General features: G+C 43.5%; 1 protein-coding gene across 1 annotated transcript in view; it reads left to right on the top strand.

Annotated features, from left to right (window-relative positions):
- Positions 1–21,565, top strand: part of Pamr1 (peptidase domain containing associated with muscle regeneration 1) — an 83,397-nt gene that overhangs the window by 21,925 nt on the left and 39,907 nt on the right. The window contains exons 2-3 of the mRNA XM_051144225.1: positions 3,115–3,291; positions 8,462–8,590. Of these exons, the coding sequence (XP_051000182.1) occupies positions 3,115–3,291; positions 8,462–8,590 (306 nt within the window). The remainder of the gene's footprint in view (positions 1–3,114; positions 3,292–8,461; positions 8,591–21,565) is intronic.

Consider the following 21,565-nt stretch of genomic DNA (forward strand, 5'->3'; position numbering starts at 1 on the left):
CTCTGTTCAACCCTCGTCAGAGAAGCTTCTTGCAACAGTTAATTACCAGCGACCCACACCTGAACAGTGTGCAGAGAATGAGAGGCTTTGGCGTGCTCAGCCCTGAATGGGGTGCCTTTATCGTGCCCCCCTCGATACTCAAGGATCCCTGTGCATGAGAGGGAAGAAAGGTTGTAAGCCAGAGGTGGTGGATGATTTTAAGAAAATAGCATTTTCCGGACACAATAGGGCAGGTGCACACATGAGCTCACAGAGACTATGATGTCATACAGAAGGCCTGCACAAGTTTAAACCAGACAAAATCCCAGAAAGGAGAAGGGGAAGTGGACACAAAATCTCCCCCTAGCCTAGAAGTTATTTATGGTTGATACCTGCTGAGAAAGAGAAAAATCAGTTTTCTCCAACGGAATGCCACCGAGTAAATCAACCACACTCTAGGGCAAGTGTGGCGCCCGCGCCACCGCGGTACTGAGTTGACGGCAAAGGACTGCGGATTTAACTCATACACACACACACACACACACACACACACACACACACACACACACACACACACACACACACACACACACACACACACACACACACACACACACACACACACACACACACACACACACACACACACACACACACACACACAATAACACAGCGGGTCCTTCGTGCTAAGAGAGCAGCAGCTGTAGCAGCAGCCGCGGCAGCGGTTTATTATTCTCTTTTCCCAGAGTTCCAAAGAGCCTTCTTCTAGGCAGCAAAACAAGAATCCTCCTCCCAGGTGAAATCCCTCAAGAGGTGATTGCACACAGGAGGACAAGTCTCGAGGAAGGGAGGGGCGCGTTCTCAGAGCAGTAAACATTACTAGCTAACCAAGATAAACACAGATATGGAAGCTGCTAGAAACAGGACATGAAACAGCAAGACAGGCAGGCAGCCCAGTCGGGCCTGGTTCCTACAGGCAGGCCTACTCAGGAGTAATTTACCATCACAAATTGGACCTCATGGTTTTTAGTGGTTCACTAGCTCTTCCTTCCTTTCTTTCTTTCTTTCTTTTTTCTTTCTTTTTTTCTTTCTTTCTTTCTTTCTTTCCTTCTTTCCTTCCTTCCTTCCTTCATTTTTATTTTATTTTTTTGAGACAAAGTTTCTCTGTGTAGTCTTGGCTATCTTGGACTAACTTTGTAGACCAGGCTGGCCTCAAACTTACAGCGATCCTTCTGCCTCTCCCTCCCAAGTACTGGGATTAAAGGTGTGCGCCACTACCGCCTGGCTCCTTCCTTCATTTTTAAAGACAGAGAAAGAATATGAAGCTGGTGAGTAGACAGGAGGAGGAAGGAGTTGGGAGCAGGAAAGAATATGACAAAAATACATGGAATGAAAAATTCAAATTAATAATAATAATCATCATTATCATCATCGTCGTCATCATAAGTGTTATTGCTAAATCCAGAGTCATTTGCTTTGCCACTCTGTATCATTTTCTTCCATTCCCATCTAGATTTCAGAATGTGGGCTAACAGCATGGAGGCACAGCTGAGCAGAGCTTAGAGCTCCCAAAACAAAATCTTATGTCACTCTAACACCAAGGCAAAGTTCGTTGTTGGTCCATCAGCATTTGTACAAAAGAATGAAAACAAGCTAGTCTAACACTAAACTTACCTAACATAATGAACTATCCCATAATATGAAAGCAGTTCTTTTGCATGATTCTAGTATGTTCTTTTAACCTCAGCCTGAGAAGCCATGAAGCCTTGAAGTCACAACAGATGCTGGGCGTGATGCATGCCAGGGATCTCTGCCGAGAGTTTCTAGTGAGGCCTTCATTGGACTTGCCCAGATAGATACACTTTCTTCCACAAATACCTGACCCAATTCTGTTTTCATCATCTTATGCAACAATTTTAGAAAGGGAAAGTGGGGGGGGGGGGGAAGAAAACAAGAAGGCTAAATACAAGCTGGCAGATCTGTTTTTTAGCCTGTGCAGCCTCCAGTTGCTTCCTCTTATAGATTTCGCCAGATGGTTTTCTTTTTTACTTAAGGTATATTTTTGAATATATAAAAAGGAAATGAAAAAAAAATGAAAGGAAAAAAATCCTACCCACAAACACTTTTTCTCCTGGGAAAGAATTCCTGGTTGTACTGAGTTGGGTTAATGAGTTCACCCTTGATATTCTCCCAAACATACTAATGAATGTACTTTTGTTTCTCTGTTGGTTTTATCTTTGAAGATACTTTGACTGTAGCATGGTGCAACACTGAAGAGCCAAGTTTGGAAGCAATGACATTGTTTCCACTTGGCCACCGGCTTTGCATTTGAGAGTGGTCTCTGTGTTTTACTGCTGGGCTGTCCTATGGGGGTTTGAGATTGAATGGTGAGGTGCAGGGAACAATGCACGCAGCTATAAATAGTAACTAGATATATCTCAAGAAAGATAGAAATGAGGAGTGAGGCAGGCCTATAGTTGGTGATAAGTTCTTTAGTTTCAATCCCCAACACAGCTAAAACAAACAAATGCAGAACATAAGGAATTTGTATTAGTGTATTGATCATAAAGGCATTCTACTGTTTGTCTACTTGTATTTGCTGAAGCATTCTTAAAATTATATGTGTGTATATACATACATATATGAGAAAAGATTTCCTATAGTTCAGGCTTCCTTAGAACTTGCTATGTAGACCAAGGCTAGTCCAGATCTCATGACCCTTCTGCCTCCACATCCCAAACACTGGAGATTACAAACATGCACCACCACACCCAGTTTGTATGAGGCTTGACATCAAAACCATGGTTTCATACATACTAACTAGGCAAGTACTTTACCAAGTGGGCTACATCCATGGCCCATGAAGCATGCTTTAAAGAGCAAAAATAGGATGAAAAAAAAAACCAGAACAATTTTTTTATCTGTATCTCAATGAATAGGTTTGAATACCCATTGGGGTAGGTCACCTCAATCTATAGATACTGGCCTGGGAAGAGGTCACATCAGGCAATGCCACCCATTCAGAAAAGACAGCACTCTGGTAGGGCAAGGTTGCTTCCTTATAGTGGAGTGTCTGTGGGTCTTCCCTCCCATGCCTGCAGGGCCCTAGCCTCACCTGTTTGTTTCCCATTGCAGAATACACGGTCATTAATGAAGCCTGCCCCGGAGCTGAGTGGAACATCATGTGTAGGGAGTGTTGTGAATATGATCAAATTGAGTGCATCTGCCCAGGAAAGAAGGAAGTGGTGGGCTACACCATCCCATGCTGCAGGAACGAGGACAACGAGTGTGACTCCTGTCTAATTCACCCAGGTGAGTGTGCAGTGGGACACCACGAGTTCCTTTCACATTATCTGAGGTAGTGGACAGGCACAGAGTGAATGTCTGGATTCTAGCAGGCAGCCATCCAGTGTTGTGGTGCCATGGTACTTAAGAATGACACAGCTTATCAAGTCTGATTTCAGGAAAAGGAATCAGAAGAATTAGGATTCTTTTTGGTGCTCAAGTTGTAAATCAGAGCACCTGTCTACTCATTCATTCACGTAGCAAGCAGACTGAGTAACTCGTAGGCAGTTATGAGGAGAACAATGTGGTGTTTGTTTTTTTAAAAAAGATTTTTAATATTCATTTGTGTGTGTGTGTGTGCATGCACGCGCATGCATGCGTGCATGTGTGCTTGCGTGTGCACATGTGCTGAAGTCAGAAGAGGGTGTCTATCCATCAGAGCCAGAATGATGGGCAGTAAGGCATGTAAGCTGTCTGACATGGGTGCAAAACTGAACTCAGCAAGAGCAGTATACATTCTTAGCCACTGAGCCATCTCTCTAGCCATTTTTGTCTAAAGACACATTCCCAACATTGCTAGAGCTTGCAGCCTGGTAGGGGAGGCAGGGACAGGTAGCTCTGATTGGTGCGATGTCAATGCTGTGAAAGAGATGCACAGGGTACCATGGTAACAGGATGAGAACGGGTGAGGCAGAGGAAAGATCAATGAAGACGTATTAAGAAAGGTGATGTGATGTGTACACTGAGGATGGAAGCATTAGACTCAAGAGGGTCTAGGGGACCAAGAGGGGCTCAGCTGTTGACAGAATGTGCAAAGGACCCGTGTCAGGAGGAAGCCTGAGGCTTTGAGGATTCCAAGGAGGTCATTCTGGCAGGAAAAGCAAGTTTGTACTGTGAGATGTGAGGAAATGGAGTCGGACAAGAGATATCAAGGGAGAGCAATTTGAAGGAAGGAATAGGAGCCAAATTAGGATGAGCTTTCCCCCAAAGCCCTGCTATGAGATCCAGGCTTTTGGAGATCTTTTGGTAAAGGGTTAAAAGTAATTTCTCTTTAGCTACAGATGGGGAGAGGACCTGGAGAAGGGCAGGATGGCTGCAGGAGGGAATTAATGGGGACTGCGATGAAGGTCAGAGCCTGGTGGATGGAATTAGGGAGGGGCTGAGAGTGGAATGGTGGTTGTTTGGGATTGCACTGAAGGAGGAGAGTGAAGGAGAGGAAGAGAGGAAGTCAAGGATGATGGATGCTGAGCCTCTCGCCCCCAGGAGGCTCATCTGGTCCCTCTAGGAGAGGTCAGATGGGGGACACAGAGACAGCCCAGGGAGGTTTGTGAAGCTGAAGAATCAAAGATCAAACTGTGCTGGTGGAATTTCTCTCATTTGTGTTTTCTCTCTTCTTTCAAAATCAGAGGATAGTGTTGAAAACGAAAACAGGACTGACTTTAGTAGTATTGCACATTTTGGGAAAAGAAGCTTACCACCCCAACTTCCTAACAGGCTAGAAGGGTTTGTAGAGAAATGACTGAGCAATGCCCCAAGATTCCTCTATGAAAGGACACTAGCCATGGACTGCTTGACTTTGAATAGTTTGGAGGAGACATGTTTTTACTTTGGTGTAGCCTCAGCTCTTATAAGGTGATGTGGGGTCACGAAAGGCAAGAAAGGTACAAGCTATAGGTAGCACCCAGGATCTGCAATCCTCCCTTCAGGGGTGCTGGGATAGACATTGGCTCTAGAGAGTGAAGGACTGTCCCACACTAATCTTTCAGCTACCCTGCAAGGCAGGCAAGGAAAAGGGAACAGGCTGCTTTGAAACTCCTTTTCAGAGCAGTGAGCTAATAGCTACCACTGGAGACCTAAGAAGTCTCAGTGTGTGTCATTGGGGACTGCAGTTTGTTTATATTTGTTGTTTATCAGTTTCAGTCATTACCTTCTTTGGCATTAACACAATCACATTGTAGGGCACCAGGAGTCCCTTCATGTCCTTTAATCCTTGTCCTTCAGACATTACTGTCATGATCACACTAGCTTTAGAAGGCTTCTTGGATTTCTACCATGAACAAGTCTTTCAGATGAATTTCATATATATTTCCAGCCCCAGATCTGTAAGCAGCCATTTCTTCAAGAAACTCTTATCCTAAAAGCACAGTCTGGGTACTGGAGCTGTTCCTGGCTTTTGGATTGTCATGTTGATAGGCAATCTTTTTTTTTTTTTAGTTTCTTTCTTTGTGTTTTATTTGTTAACGCACACACACATGCACACATGTATGCGCGCACACACACACGCATGCTTCCAGTGGTGGGAATCAAGCCAGGATTCATATTCCATTCTGCTACATACCCAGACCCTGAGACAAAATTGCTGTATGTAGCTCAGGCTGTTCTTGAACTGAAAATCTTCCTGGCTCCGCATCTTGAGTACTGAAATTAAAGGTGTGGTCTGGCTGTCTATCTATCTATCTATCTTCTATCATCTATCTATCTATCTATCTATCTATCTATCTATCTATCTATCATCTATCCATCCATCACTGCTTCCTTTATTATCGAATCTCTATCTACTCTTTTTTTAAAAGAAAAAAAATAATGCATACAAATACTCAGTTCCATACATAACACCTACAAGGTTATTTACTTCTTTGACTTTTTTCTCTGATGCCGAAAAACCATTCCCTATTATGGTATAGCACACCATAAATGTGCAAAATAACAATTGCATTATCTGTACCACCAATAATCCTGCTGCATACAGTTATGATTCTTTATGGTTACCATTGACTTTAGAATGCACGCTGGTGGATGTGCATAGCCAAAATTCTATACTGTAAAATCAATGGATGGCATGGCTTCCTTTTTGGTGTTATGTCACCTATCTAATATCTAGATCAGTTAGTTGTTTTTGGTATCTGAAAATGCAAGGGAATAGGCACATGTATTTATTTCTCTTTCCCCATTTCACACCAAAGACAACAAAACCACAAACATTGCTAACTGTCTTGCAGAATCTTTTCTTAACAACATGTGCTGGAGAGATTTTATATCAGATAGATTGAAAGCAATTCTGTGCCTCCCTTTGACCCCTGAACCCACTTCTTGGAACCTACCTCAAAGATAAACTGCAAAAATACTAACTGGTGTGTGCTGTAGTGTGTAGTGTTGTTGGAATAGGTTGAATGCTCCTAATCTGAGATTTTTTTTCTTTAATTCAAGATAGGGTGTGTGTGTGTGTGTGTGTGTGTGTGTGTGTGTGTGTGTGTGTGTGTGTGTGTAGATATAGTACCGAATTGATTGAGGACAAGTCCTGGATTTGATCCCAGCATGGTATAAGCTCTGTATGGTGGCCTATAATCAATCCTTGAACCCTGGAGGTAAAGCAAATGAGATCTGCCATAGCTCTTTTGGCAGCCTGCAAGCATCCTAGTGTGTTTCCCTCAGAGCCTTGCTCACCTTTCCCTCTAGGCTGGGGTTTGTGGCTGGAACTTAAAGATCCTAATGTGTGGCTGTGCCAAGGACCAGCATTAGCAGGGCTATGGAGGGCTGGCTCTGAGTCCATTTGCCTCTTCAGTGACATGTGAGTGAGGTTGGTCTTTGTAAGGCTGGGAGAGCCCACTGTTGACCATATCAATCATGCCAGCAACTCAGCTTCCCTGGTGGGAGGGAAAGCAATGTCAGGAGGGAATGGAAACAGGACTGTGAGTCCCACTGCTATAGAACACACACACACACACACACACACACACACACACACACACACAGAGAGAGAGAGAGAGAGAGAGAGAGAGAGAGAGAAACATGCTGTCAACCTAGCAAACAGTGGCCATCTCTAGCAGTTCATTATTCATTCATTCTTACTTGGTTCTGGAGATTTAATGCAGACCAAGATATAGCCCTTTGCTTGAGTCTGCTATAGGAAAATGGCAACAGGCAGTAGACAATGGTAAGAATAAGCCAAGTGGAATTATGGGAAAGTAGAACAATAACAGTTCATAATCTGAGAGTACTAACAGTGTACATCACTTTACACATGTTGAAGTGTAGATACACTTTAATCACACCTTAACAGGTGAGGGCATTAGGGCATGGCTTAGGTTTGTGTTTTCATAAATGAGAAGAGATTGTTTCTACCTTTTTTAACTCTTCAAGACACCTTGCTTTTGAGATGAACCACATCTGAACTACATCCAGGTCTCTCTGGTGTTCTCTGGCAGCCTGATCTTTCCAGAGCAAGACTGTGGCTAGTCATTGGTGTTGATTTCATGCTGTATCTTTGTTATAAAACTACTTGTCATAGATGAATGCTTAATAGAATTGTATTTGTCATTAGAAAATATAAATGAATTATTAAAACAAAATGCACAGTATATAGTAGAAGCCTAGTTTTTGTGTGTGCCTATGTGTGTGGAGGCCAGAAGACAACATAAGCTGTCATTCCACAGACATGGCCCATCTTGGTTTTTGAGACATTGTCTCTCACTAAACTGGAATTTGTCAAACAATTTAGGCTGGCCAGCCAGTGAGCCCCAGGGTTCTGCCTGCTTATGCCTGTGCAAAACTGGGATCACAAAGTCATACCATTATATCTAGCTTTTGTGGTTGTTGTTGTTTTTGTTTTTTGAGACAGGGTTTCTCCGTGTAGCCCTGGCTGTCCTGGACTTACTTTGTACACCAGACTGGCCTCGAACTCACGTCCATCCTCTTGCCTCTGCCTCCCCGCCCCCTGCCCTCCACCCCCCACCGAGTGCTGGGGTTAAAAGTGTACACCATTCTGGGGATTGAGCTCAGGTCTGGATTGTCTTCTGAACAACAAGGTATGAAAGTGTTAACAGAATCCTCCAAGTGATACTATTTTTTAGAATAAATTCTTTTGTTTGCCTGAATTTTATATTATACAACAAATATGAAATAAATTTGTAAAGACCAAGAAGTAGCACCACCCTAGCTGATTCCAATTTGCACTAGAAACAGTTTTCTATTATTTTCTATAAAACAATAACCGCTAGTCAGTGCTCAAATTCCTTCCTTGCCTGTATCCAGGTGACTCTCCTGTTCCTTGGGATGAGAATTAAGATCGCCTAAGATCCTTGGTATCTTTCCATGTCTAGATTCCCCGGGGAGAGATGGAACTGTCTAGAGACATAGCTTGTCTCCTGAGAAAACTCAATCTGAAAACATGTAGACTTAATATTTTGGGATGTTTCAGGTTGTACCATCTTTGAAAACTGCAAGAGCTGTCGGAATGGCTCATGGGGTGGAACTCTGGATGACTTCTACGTGAAGGGATTCTACTGCGCAGAGTGCAGAGCTGGCTGGTATGGAGGAGACTGTATGCGTAAGTAGACCCTTGCACACACACAGTGTAAGTAGACCCCTGTGCACACGCAGCATAAGTAGCCCCCTATACACATGCAGCATAAGTAGCCCCCTGTACACACGCAGCATAAGTAGCCCCCTGCACACATGCAGAGGCTCCATCTTTACTTGGTTCTACTTTCAAGTCTCAGCTTACAATACAACTCAAATTTATCTCATTGGAATCTGAGGTTTTGAAAGCTTGTGACTAGAGGGCTTTGCAGGTAGGACTATCAAAACAAAGGCCTGTTTCCATCTATTGCGGGTGGCTAGTGGACACGTGTTTGGGATTATTGCTTCCAGAAACTTCCTTATCTGGTCCTCTAATTCACCTTTTGCTCAAGTGAAGCTGAAATGTTCAACACACAACATGCTTGGGAGAACTTGTGAGGTGGCTTTGGTCAGACAGTGAGGTAGGCTCCACTGGTGTCACCTGAGTGTATTTAAACTAGGAAGGGAATTCTTCTGGAAAGTACTGGACCTCAGAGAATCAGTCATTGCTATTCTTCCCTGAGCTTCAAAGCTCTTTGAAAATGGAATGGAAATCTAGCACCTCTATCAGTTCAGAATGCTCCTCACAGCCAGCCTTGAACGTCCTCTGAGAGCCTACCTCCTCAGCAATGCTGGTGCAATGTGATTTCAGCAAAGCCACACTCAGGACGATCAGCTTCACTTCTATGAATGACATCCCTAGTTTACAGAGATGGTTTGTAATGATGTTGACGCAACCACAGGACTCAATTTGTAGCCAAACGTTAGAAGTCTCAAGACTCCACCACAGCCAGAGGAGGAGAGGAATTTCTCTGTATTTCAGGGTGAGCCTAACAGTTCTAGAAGGGGGGGTACATTTTTAAAGTGCTGGTCTCTACTGCTGATTTAAATGTTCTGAAACGCTCTTTACCTATTCTATGAGATGGTGTGGGAAAACAAGGATCAGGATACAAACTATACACAGGCCTGGGTTGAAATAATGATTGTCCCTTACTACATATGACTTTGGGCAAGTCATTAGCCTCAATGGCAGTGCTGTCACCTCTTTAAATAGGAATGAATGCTGTCTATCTTACAGCACTGATTAAATGAGATAAGTACATGTGAAGTATTTAGTGCTTGCTTAGAGATAGTGAAAGCCCAACGCCATGCACATAAATGATATATTGACTTGCTTTCCATATGCCTCTAATAAGATGGTTAGAAGTGCAAATACAAAACCACTTTCAGTAAGAGATTAGGAAAGACACAGGGTCCAGGGAAGACAGCTCAGTCAGTGAAGTGCCTTCCATGTAAGTGTGAGGACCCAAACTCGATCTCTAGCACCCATGTAAATTGCAGGGCATGGTGGTTTTGGGGAGTTAGAGGCAGGTGGATCACTGGAGATTGCAGACGGCCCAGCTTAATCAACTTGGTGAGTGTTAGGCCAGCCATAGACTAAATCAACCAACCAATCAATCAAACGAACAAACAAACAAACAAACAAAGATGGAGAGTAACTGATAAGTGATATCCAAGCTCCTCTGATATCCACACACATGCAGAAACATGGTCGAACACACACACACACACACACACACACACACACACACACACACACAAAGATAGATAGATAGATAGATAGGTAGATATAGAGAGAATGACAGAGCACTACAATGCACGGCTTTAGATTTCATATTGGACTTTGCCGTAAATAGGATCACTGTGGAGTTTTCAGGTACTTTGGGTTATATTAGGACTGAGTGTGGGTGAGATGGCAAGCAGAGATTGGATGCTATATAGGTCCAGTGGGAAGTCAAGCGTGAGATATGAACTCAGGCTGGACTAAATGCTCTGAGAACACACTTCAGTGAACAATTGTACAGTCAGAGTCATATAGGACACTTCTTTGAAGTTATAATTTAATTGCAACATTTGTCCCTTCCCTTTCCCCGCTCCAAACTCTCCCAAACACTTCTCCCTGCTCCTCTTCAAATCCATGGCCTCTTTTTAAAAACCAATTGTTACTTCATACATATATGTATATACGTATATATTCCTAAACATAACCCATTCAGTCTGTATAATGTCACTTGCATGTATGTTTTCATGGCTGGCCATTTGGCATTAGGCAATCAGTTGCTGAGCTCTTCTCTAGAGAGGACCACTTTTTCTACTCCTAGCTTTCCTCAGTTATCTACAGTCTTGTATATGGTTGAGGCCTCATGGGCTTTTCTCCATCCAGTTTGGCATGTTCAATGGTGTCCTCCCTGTTCAGCTCTTGTTTAGGCAGTCATGTTGGTGAGACTTAATCCATGTAGCTTCTGACATTACTGGGAGATACAGTGTCAGAGCAAAGTGCTTCTAGCTCTTTAGTCTTTCTGCTCCCTCCTCCATATGTTCCTGAGCTTGTGGTAGGAATGTCCTGTAGATTTATCTATTGGAACTGCACTCTGATTGGTTGTGGGGTTTTGGCAGTAGTCTTTGTCTCATGCAAAGGTAGGGGACATTTCTGACAGGTGATGGTTGAATGATGGCTTTGCTCAGGGGTTGGAAAAGTAGGAGACTACTGTGAGTAGAGGGAATGGAAGGGTTGACTGTATAAATGCAGAGTGTCTTCAGGCGAGCCATGATGTCAGGTGTGACTGATGAGTGCGATGGTACTGTAGAGTGATGACAGGTGACTGGAAAGGTAGGCCAGACCAAACTGTAAAGAGACTAGTGTAGTAGCGCTCAGACTTTGAACGTCATTTGGGGGATTGTGTGTATTGATGGCCTGATAGGCACATTATCTCCTTTCTGTTGCTGTGAAAAACACCATAATCAAAATCAACTTTAGGACAGAGGGGAAGGGCTTATTCATCATCGAGGAACGCCAAGGCAGGAACTGAAGCAGAGATCATGGAAGAAATCTGCTTGCTGGATTGCTCTCCCTGGCTTCCTTACCTGCCTTTTTTATACATCTCAGGCTCATGTTCCTAGGGATGGTACCACCCACAGTGGGCTGAGCTTTCTCACATTAGTGAGTCCACAGACCAGTTTGATGGAGGCAATTTCTTAACCTCTTCCCAAGTGACTTCAGTTTGTGTCAAGTTGACAAAAACTAACCCGCATAGCCAGAAAAGTGACATCTGACAGGTAATTCTAGCAATATATGAAAGGCTTACTGGAGCAAATGCAGTACCATGTGTAAAGGCCATAGTTAGGAATGCTAATTCAGTAGCTAGGTGGGGAGGAAAGAGCTCACGTTATGAGAGGAGCTTAAAGGGCAAGATGCCACTCAGTGACACACTGGAAGAGGAGCCAGGGACCTTATATTTGTCTGAATAGCAGGTGCCCAGAAATATCCTGTGCGTGGTCTTCCCTAAAGTCTCTGTTGGTCACGTGTTGGATGGAGCCTCAGGTTGAGAGATGGCTGCGGAGTCTGACTGGTTCGGTTGCTGGCGGCACCACTCTAGGAGTCAGGCTTTTTGAAGGACAACAGAGCTGGCTCAGGGCAGACGTTGATCCCATTAGACAGGCTAAGCAGGAAGTTTGTGACGTTGTTCATCAACTGGCCGATTCATTCAAAAGAATGCACCCCGGTGCTGGGCACATAATGCCAAGCAGACAGACATGGCTTCTTCCATTGTAGAGGCTGCCATTCATCAAAGGAAGGTAAAAACAACAGTGAGAAGTAAAAACAAACATGGGAAGTGGTTCATTTTGTGACGTAAACAAACAGAAGAAGGGCCAGATTCCTCTCTGCATCTGATTCTGTCGTGGACACATTGGATGGTGTGAGTGCATTCTGCCTGTTTTGAAAGCCTTTTTCTACACAGTGCATGCCATCACAGTTGCAAGCACAAATGGAGCATTTCTCGTGGAAACCTGAGGCGGTCAATGTGGACCACAGTGAGTTCACAAGGAGGGTAAATTCTGTCGGTGGAAACGAGGGTAAAGCCAAGAAGATACCAGCTTCGTGTTATTAGGTTCTTATCTCTTACATTTCATTCTCTCGCTGCGTAAATTCAAAGCAAATCAAAGGAGAGAAATGATTCATATGTCGGTCTGCTGAATACTTATCTAGACCTGAGCATTATGCTGTCTTCTGTGAGGAGGGACTGGACATTTTGGTGGCCCCATTTTTTGTGCTTTAAGGCAGTACTAGCATCTTCCCAGTAGATGGCGCTCAAACAATCCTTTCGATCTATCTTAAAAAATTTTTTTTAAATTATTTTTTATTTGCTAATTTGTTCACCTTATTTTCTGATTGTAGTCCCCTCCCTCGATGCCTCCTGATCCTACCCTCCTTCCCTCACCCCCTCTCCCTCTCTCCCCTAGTCCTCAGAAAGGGGAACCCTCCTCCCCTAACATCTGACCTCAGCCTATCAAGTCCCATTTGGACTGCCTGTATCCTCTTCCTCTGTGGCCTGGCAAGGCCACCACACCAGGGGGAAGTGATCAATGTATGGGGGCCGGAGTCCATGTCAGAAGTAGTCCCTACTCCCCATATTATGGGACCCACAAGGAGACTGTGCTGCTTGTCTACTACATCTGAACAGATGGTCCTTGGTTGGTGCATCAGTCTCTGCAACACCCCCCTCCATTGGCTCCATTGGTCTCCCTGGGGAGCTCCTGACCCCTCCAGGTCCTTCTGTGCCCCAACTCTTCCATAAGACTCCCTATGCTCCACCCTGAACTTTGGCTGTGTGTCTCAGCTGCTTCGATCTCCTTCTTGAAGTCTTTCAGAGGACCCCAACCATAGGCTCCCTTCTTGTTCCTTCTCTTCAACTGCTTCTGGTGTCTATTCTATTTGTCCTTGGTCTGTCCTTTATCCTGAGGGAGGAGGGCTTCTTTCCTGTAGGATACCATTTCCCTTCCCGAGTACCATGTACAGCCTTAGCGACAAAGAGGAAAGGCAGGCCAACACTGAAAGGCATCAGGCTATATTAAAGCATTAGTACATTTGGCACTGGAGAGATGAAACAGCACCTTAATTTGTTAGCTGTCCACATTGATGATATATTATTCCACCTCATAACAGTCTTAAAACTCAGATTCTAGAGGATGCCTGGTGCCTGAGTCCAGAGCCCAGAAAGCTCACTCATTTCATCTTCTTGCTCAAGAAAGACAGTTTGGAGGTCTCAAACTATCCGTGCTGGGAGCGAGGCTGCTGTATATTGCTAAAAGAAAGATCTGTGTCTTTGCCCTTTCTCTCCTTCTAAATTAGACAAATTTCAAGTCCACAGAGTTGAAAGAACTGAGTGTACATTGTCTACCTGGACTCACTAATTATCATTTTCCAAACTGTGATATTATTTCTCTTTTTCTATACTATAAATGCTAATATTTTCTGTTCTATAATGTTAGGATAATCTTTCCTTCCTTTGTTTTCTTTTTGAGACAAGGTCTTAGGAAGTAGCACACGATGGCCTGGAAGTCTCTTCCTGCTTCATCCTTTCAAGTACTGGAAAGACAGCTGTATTTCATGATGCCTAACTAGTTTTTCTTTCTGAAGCTCAACTTTGGTCAGTGAAGATTTTTTTGGCTGTCATGGAACTCACTCTGTAGACTAGGCTGGCCTTGAACTCACAGAGATCTGCCTGCCTCTGTGTCCCGAGTGCTGGGATTAAAGGCGCGATCCACCACTACCTGGCCAGTGAAGATTTTAAAAACCACCTCTACACATTGTTTTATAAGCACTCCTCTACTTTTCAGTCCCCATAAATATTTCAAGTTCACTTGTACTTCTCTCCCTGGTCTGGAAACCAGCCACTTCTCTATGACTTAGGGTTCCTTTCAGTGGGGTACACAGGACTGTCAAATGCCAATATTTAAAGGTAAGAGCAAAGCTGTCATCAGACCTCCTTAGACTGGAAAGTCGGCTGCTTCCTCCTTCTCTTCCTCTTCCTCCTCCACCTCTTCCTCCTCCTCCCCCTCTCTCTCCTCCTCCTCTTTTTCCCTCTCCTCCTTCTCCTCTTCCTTCTCCTCTTCCTCTTCCTCCCTTTTGAAAATAGTCATTTTTATTGATTCTTTGGAAATTTCACATCATATTCCTGATCACACTTACCTCCCAGTCCTTCCATGTCCACCCACTAATGTGACCTCCAGCCCCCACCCCAAACAACAACAAAGAAGCCCACTAACGAAATCTGAGTCTTTTTCCACCTTCACCCCTGCCAGAAGCCATCGATTGTGGGGAGCTACTGTCCAGCTTTCTTATTACATTTTTAAGAGTTCTCCTTGATGGCTTCCTTTTTAGGATGATACTTTTTTGGGAGAGGATTGGGGTGACAGGTGTAAGAGAAAAATGAGGTCGGCAATGGAATAGGTCATAGCCCAGTGGGGTCATCAGGATGGTGTGTGGTAGCCTGGAGCTTATACAGAAGCAGACTCAGGCCCAGAACATGCTGCCCCATCTCAGGATCACCCTGGCTGTACGCAATGATGGAGGCCCAGGATGAGGAACGATTAACTTTCTGAATGGGACCTCCTCAAAGAACCACCATAGTTCATGATGCCGCTGAGGGCCATCTGTGGGTTGGTGGTCCTACTGCAGCCAGGGGTCATGTTCGTGCTCTGTGCTGTCATCAGGAACCAGAAGGAAGCCTATGATCCGTGCTCCAGACCAAAGAGCAAGGAAGGTGCTGTGGCAGTGATAGAGAGAAAGGGACCAGGAAGGGCTTCCGGGACAACTCTTACTCTTTCTCTTACACCTGTCCCTGTCATCACATCTCCATTCCTTTCTCTCTCCACAGTGCTTTACTCTTCCATCTTTCCCAGGTCTCCACTGCACATTTATTCATTGTAGCGACGCCCACATGAGAAAAATTGGCTTCTTATTTGGAACCACCCAGCTGACCTCTGGGGCTTGCTCTTGGAATGAGATTTTTATGGGAGGAGGGCAAATGTTTTGGTTATCTTTTTAAATTTAATTTTCATTGTATATATTCATTGTACATGGTACTATGTTACCTAAGGGATTTTTAAAAACATAATAGATACTATACATTGAACATATTTTCTACATAGTCCCATCCACTATGGGATTAGTCTCACTTCCAAGTTCCCATTAGTCCCTTTTCACATCAATTTCCATGTCATATATACATATATGCTTTTATATAATTATATAAAATATAGAAATCACATTTTAGAGAAAGCATATGGTATTTGTCTTTTGAAGACTGGCCTAATTTTCTTAATATGACCATCACCAGTTGTATCCATTTTTTTGCAAATAACAACTTTGTTCTTTATGGCTGAGAAATTCCATGTGTATATAGGACACATTTCTTTACCCATTGACATGCAGTTGGACACTTAGGTTGGCTCCATAACTTAGACATGTGAGTAATGCTACAATACATGCCAATGTGTAAGTGCCTCTCTTATGTGTTGGCTAAGAGTCCTTCAGATGAACACCCAGGAGTGACAGAGCTGGGTCATAAGGTTCTAGCTTCAGCTTTTTAAGGAAACTTCATAATAACTGAACTTGTTTTCCTTACAGCAGTGTATAAGGGCTTCATTTTGTCCACATCCTTGACAGTATTTGTTGTGATTCATTTTTGTGGTAATTACCATTCTAATTGGGATGTGATAGAGTCCTAATGCAATTTTAATTTATACTTCTTTGATGATAAATAAGCTTGAGGATTTTTCATGTGTTTGTCGGCTATTTTTGTTTTAGTTTTGCAAATTGTCTGTCCACTTTACTAGCCCACTTATTGATTAGGCTGTTGGGTAGCCTACTGCTTAGTTTTTTTAGTTCTTCATACAGCTAATGAAGATTTTTCCTACCGCTTTGTAGACTTCATTTTCACTCAATTATCTATAGCCTTTGCTGTGCAAAAACATTTTTAATTTCACAGGGTCTCTTTTGTCAATTGTTGACATTATTTCCTGAGTGACTTAAGACTTATTCAGAAAGTCTTTGCCTATTTCTGTGTCTTGACTCAGTTCCCCACTTTCTTTAGCAGGCTGAGAGTGTCAGGCCTTACATTAAGACCTTAGATCCATTTGCATTTTTATATGGGACGAAGACAGGGATCCAGTTTTCTTTATTTTTTTCTTTCTTTCTTTTTTTTTTTTTTTTTTTTGTATTAACTTTTTTATATATTTTTTTTCACCTTTATTTTTTTTCCTTTTTTTAATTATTCATTTCATCTTAGAATGGTATTTGTTTAACTTGGCCCTCAGGCTGCTCTTGCTCACACACACATAGGAGATGCAAGAGAAACTGTGGCCCCGAGGATGTTACTATGTGACATTGTAGCCATTACCATAGAGATCCCAATGTGTCAACCCCCGAAGGAGACTGGGGATCTAAGAAGGTTAGAAAAGCAACCCAGATAAGAGGATTTATGTGGAGAGATTATGGCCCCCTAATACGGTTATCTTCTTACTTATGTTTTGGACAGAGGCAGAGGAGCAGAGAAACCAGCTGTGAGCCATGCCCCCAAAATGTTTGAGGGCAAGACATCTGAAATGATTTGTGTGCAGGCTAATGCACGGACCATATTCAGAAATGCTTAAGAGAAGTTTGGAGAGAGGAAGGATCAGAGGAAGAAAGAAGGGTGGGGCAGGGGGTAAGGGATAGAGACAGGGAGACAGAATCACTCAGAGAAAACCAGATCATTTTGTCACAGCTTTCTGTGTTCTGACTCTTTCAGGGAAAGAATGTACAATGGGTGCACAATGAGGATGGTATTGTGTCCTGCAGGCTGGATGTGGAGTTGACAATTTGCAAATCACAGTTTCTTTTTTATGACTAGTGTGTGTGTGTGTGTGTATGTGTGTGTGTGTGTGTGTGTGTGTAACAGTTAAATTAGGTGTTGTCTATAAATCCCTTAGTCTGATAAATAATAAATACTCAATAAGTAATTAATGCTTATGCTGGTCAGTTTTAACTGCCAGCTTGATACAACTTAGAATCATCAAGGAACAAAGCCTTTTAAAATTTAAAAAAAATTTTATTTTAGATGCATTGGTGTTTTGCCTGTATGTATATCAGTATGAGGGTGTCAGATCTTGGAGTTACAGACAGTTATGAGCTGCCATGCGGGTGCTGGGAATTGAACCTGGGTCCTCGAGAAGAATAGTCAGTGCTCTTAACCTCTGAGCCATCTCTCTAGCTGCGAGGAACAATGTCTTAGTGAGAAATTATCTAGATTAGGCTGGCCTATAGGCACATGTGCATGGGTTGTTTTGATTGTTAAATGGTGTAGAAAGACCCAGTCTGTAGTGGGTGGCACCATTCCCTAAGCTGTGGACCCTAAACAATATAAGAGAGGAGGAAACTAGGAAACAAGCAAGTGTGCATGCATGCATCACTTTTCTCTGCTCTTGTCTGTGGATGTGAATAGCTGCCCCAAGCTCCTACCACTGTGACTTTCCTGATATGATGGACCATAAACTGGGACTGTAAACCAAATAAACCTTTCTCCTTTAAGTTGCTTTTTTGACAGGATATTTTAACACCGTGATAGAAATAAAACTAAAATAATATTTTTCTTATTACTAACCCAGAGCCATAAAATGAGGGATTTTTTTTGCTTGTGAACACACATATGTGCACCTGTGTGTATGCATGTGTATTTGACATGTGAACACAATCACAATTTTCTTTAAGACCATCAGGTATCTGTGAATATAGAAGTTGAAAGACTCCAACCCCCAGAGGAAGGATTTCTTTCCCAGGTGAACAAAGATCTAGGATGCTTGGTCCCTGGGGCTGGCTACTGAAGCTGGCAGAAGGCATGGTGCAGATGAAGGCTGAGTTGGCCAGGGGAAAAGCAGAACCCAAGCTTTTGGTGTTCTTATGAGCCAGCATGTTGGAGCAGAAACCTAAGGCAAACACAATCTCTACCTAGTATTTTCTGAAATGGAGTTTTGCTAATTGACCGGGATTAGATTAAGTAGAAGATCTCTATAGGGTGTGTCACTGCAAATTCATAAACCTATGGTCTCACAGCCTCATAATCCCACAGTGTCTTAGTCTTGTAGTCTGGAAAGTGGTAGAAGTTGAAAAGAGGAGGACTTGAAAAAATCAAACTGATTTAATAGGGCTCCTGGTGCTTGGGTTTCAAATGCCTTGTGGTAGGACCAAAGCCTTAGTCCTGTCCCAATACTAACTCCTGACCTGGTTGAGTCAAACTGAACAATCTTTATTTTACATGCCTAACAAAGGAGAGTGCACTCCTAATCAAAAGAATTGATGGGCTGCTTGTGATGTCCTGGTGTAAAACAAACAAACAAACAAAACCACAGTAAAGAGAACAATTAGCAAAATGAAACACTTTTCTAGATGACCAAATAGCGGGCATTTCAGACCAGAACTGTGGATAGCTTTAAAATAATTATATTAAAAGACCTATAAGAAAATATGGTTCTTAGTGAACTAACATATGAGAAATGTCAAGTGAGACTTAGAAAAAAAATAAAAGAACAAAGTGAGCGTCCAAGAACTACAAACACAGCACTTGAAATAAATAACAACAAAAACGTCAGCTGAAGGGAACCAAGGAGGAGGAATTAAAAATGGGTCAATGAAAGTCAGCCAAAACTGAAGCCCAGAAGCAGTACACACAAAGGCCTCATTGTTCATTTTTTATTAGTGTATATTAACTGGATAAAATACTGATTTTCACCGTGATATTTTTATACATGCAAGAATTGGATTGGGGAGGGGCCAGGCGAGGAGGGAAAAACATAGTAAAGGGGTCTGAATACCATCAATCCAGTTTTCTTTTCTAGCCCACTCTGGCTCCTATTTTTTTTTTTTTTTTTTTTTTTTTTTTCTGAATTGGCAAGGTGACATGGTAGGCAGTTTTGGAGATGATACTGGTAGCTTTAGGGAGAAAGTATCTCTTGCCTCAGAGTGGTACATATTTTTCTTGCTAAACAGTCATTTTAGCTGAAGGCGTAGCACATGTGGTCTAGGGAGAAGGGACTTTGAAATCCTTGGATTAGGCAGGGAGATGTTGAATCTATTTGATATAGTCACCTATTTGGTTAATAGTTCTGGGCACCAGCTTGGTACTTACAAAGAGGTGAGCAAGACAGTGTGCCTGCTCTCACACAGCTGTGCTATTAAGTACAGAAATAATTCAAGCAGGAGCCTCGTCATAAAGCGCCAGGCTGACTGGGGTTTTAGGCCAAATCACAGCTTGGAAAAATCACCACTGGACTTCTAGCATTGCTGATGAAGACAAGAGTCCCAACCAAAGCAAAGCCTTTGCTCGTCACTTACTACAAACCAGGCATTGTTCTAAATACCTTCATGCACAGTCTCCCTGAGACTCCTCTGCAGTCCTCATGAGAGCCATTTTATAGACAAGGGCATTAATGCACCCAGGTCAGACGAGGGATGGCACAGAGGAGGCTTTTGTCACAAAGCTGTAAGTGACCAGGCTCAGATATGAACCCACCAGCTTGGCACCAGAACCTGTCTCTCGTCTTCCCGACTGGACCACCCCTGGAGAACAGAGGTGGCTGAGGTCATGGCTCTGAGGGTCTGGAAGGGACCTGTAAGGTGATGGCAGGATAACTGGAGTCACACACGAGGTTCAGCCTTCCTTTCTTCCCCTGGTGTAGTTCTCTGGAGATTAGCATGCCACTGTCAGGCCTTGTCTCTGCCAGCTTGTGTACTTGATAGCTCTGCTGGGTTCTAGCCAGTGTCACCATTGGATTCTCATAAAGTCTGAGGGATAGAGCAACATCTGAACTCTCCCTGGGAATCGTAGCTAAGATAGCAGCTCTGACTCAGATCGGACTCCATAGAAAGAGTAATATGGTTGCCATTTACAGAACATCTTTAAGGATGCAGGTCCAATGTTCAAAAGTGGGGCTGGAGTCAGAAGTCAGTTGGTAGAGTGCCTGCCCAGCACAAGTGGACCTAGGTTTGATCCCCAGCAACGCACATGACTTAGGCATGGAGATGTACCTGTGGAATGCCCTCACTTGTCAGGTGGGAAGAGAAGATCAGAAGTTCAAGACCAGCCTCAGCCTCAGCTAACAAGTTCAACAACAGCATGGTCTACACGAGACCCTGTCTCAAAAAAAAAAAAAAAACAAAAACAAAAAAAAACAAAAACTCTCCAACAAGGGAACAAGAGAAGTCATGATGATACATACCTCCAAAGGAGAAGCAGTGGCCCAGATGAGTGGACTCGCCAAGGGCTCAAGCCCAAGCTGTGCATGGACAGAGTCCCACCTGGACTCTAAAGCCATCTTTGAAAGGGGAGAGACAGCACCAGTGTCTTGCTGTCTGTACAGTTTCTCTAAGTCCTTTTCTCCCTGAGAGGGAAGATGAAAGAGAATCAAAATCAAGCCACTTCTCACAAGTGTCTTGCCAACCCTCCCATCCCAATGTTCGAGATGATGGGACTTCTGTGAATGTTGGGGTGTTCATTTCTGTGTGGGGCACCTTCTGGTTCTCTTACTAGTTTGGAAAGTAAGGAAGAGTTCCTTTCAGTTCTGTAAGTGGAATCAAGGTCTGTCCACCTATGCCATCCATGGTGGACTGTAACACAATAGAGGTGAGTCCAGGGTAGTCTGAAGACACGCATGCATGCACACAGACAGACAGACAGACACACAGGCACACACACACAGACACACACACACAGACACACACATACAGACACACACACACACACACACATACACACACACACACACACGGTAAGACATCATTAGGAAACCCAAGCACGTCTTCTGGGCCCTGAGCCTGCTCTGGTCTTTTAACTCAGGACCACCTGCCTGGTTGGCCAGCGACATTTCCTTGGCAGACACTCTGGCTGTATTCACTGTTGTGTCCTGGGCAGAGAGGTGTATTGGTTTGTCTCTGCACCCAGATCAGCAGAGGAGAAGCAGAAGGGAGAAGGGAGCTGAGGGAGGCCCTAAGAGGGGAAGGAGTGGAGGCCCTTCTTTTCCTTTCTGTCCAGTGCCCTGTCTCCACACACATTTCCAGAGAGTGGCCTCTTTGTCTTTGCTTGGCTGG

This window comes from Acomys russatus, chromosome 4, assembly GCF_903995435.1.
Source record: "Acomys russatus chromosome 4, mAcoRus1.1, whole genome shotgun sequence".
Lineage (NCBI taxonomy): Eukaryota > Metazoa > Chordata > Mammalia > Rodentia > Muridae > Acomys > Acomys russatus.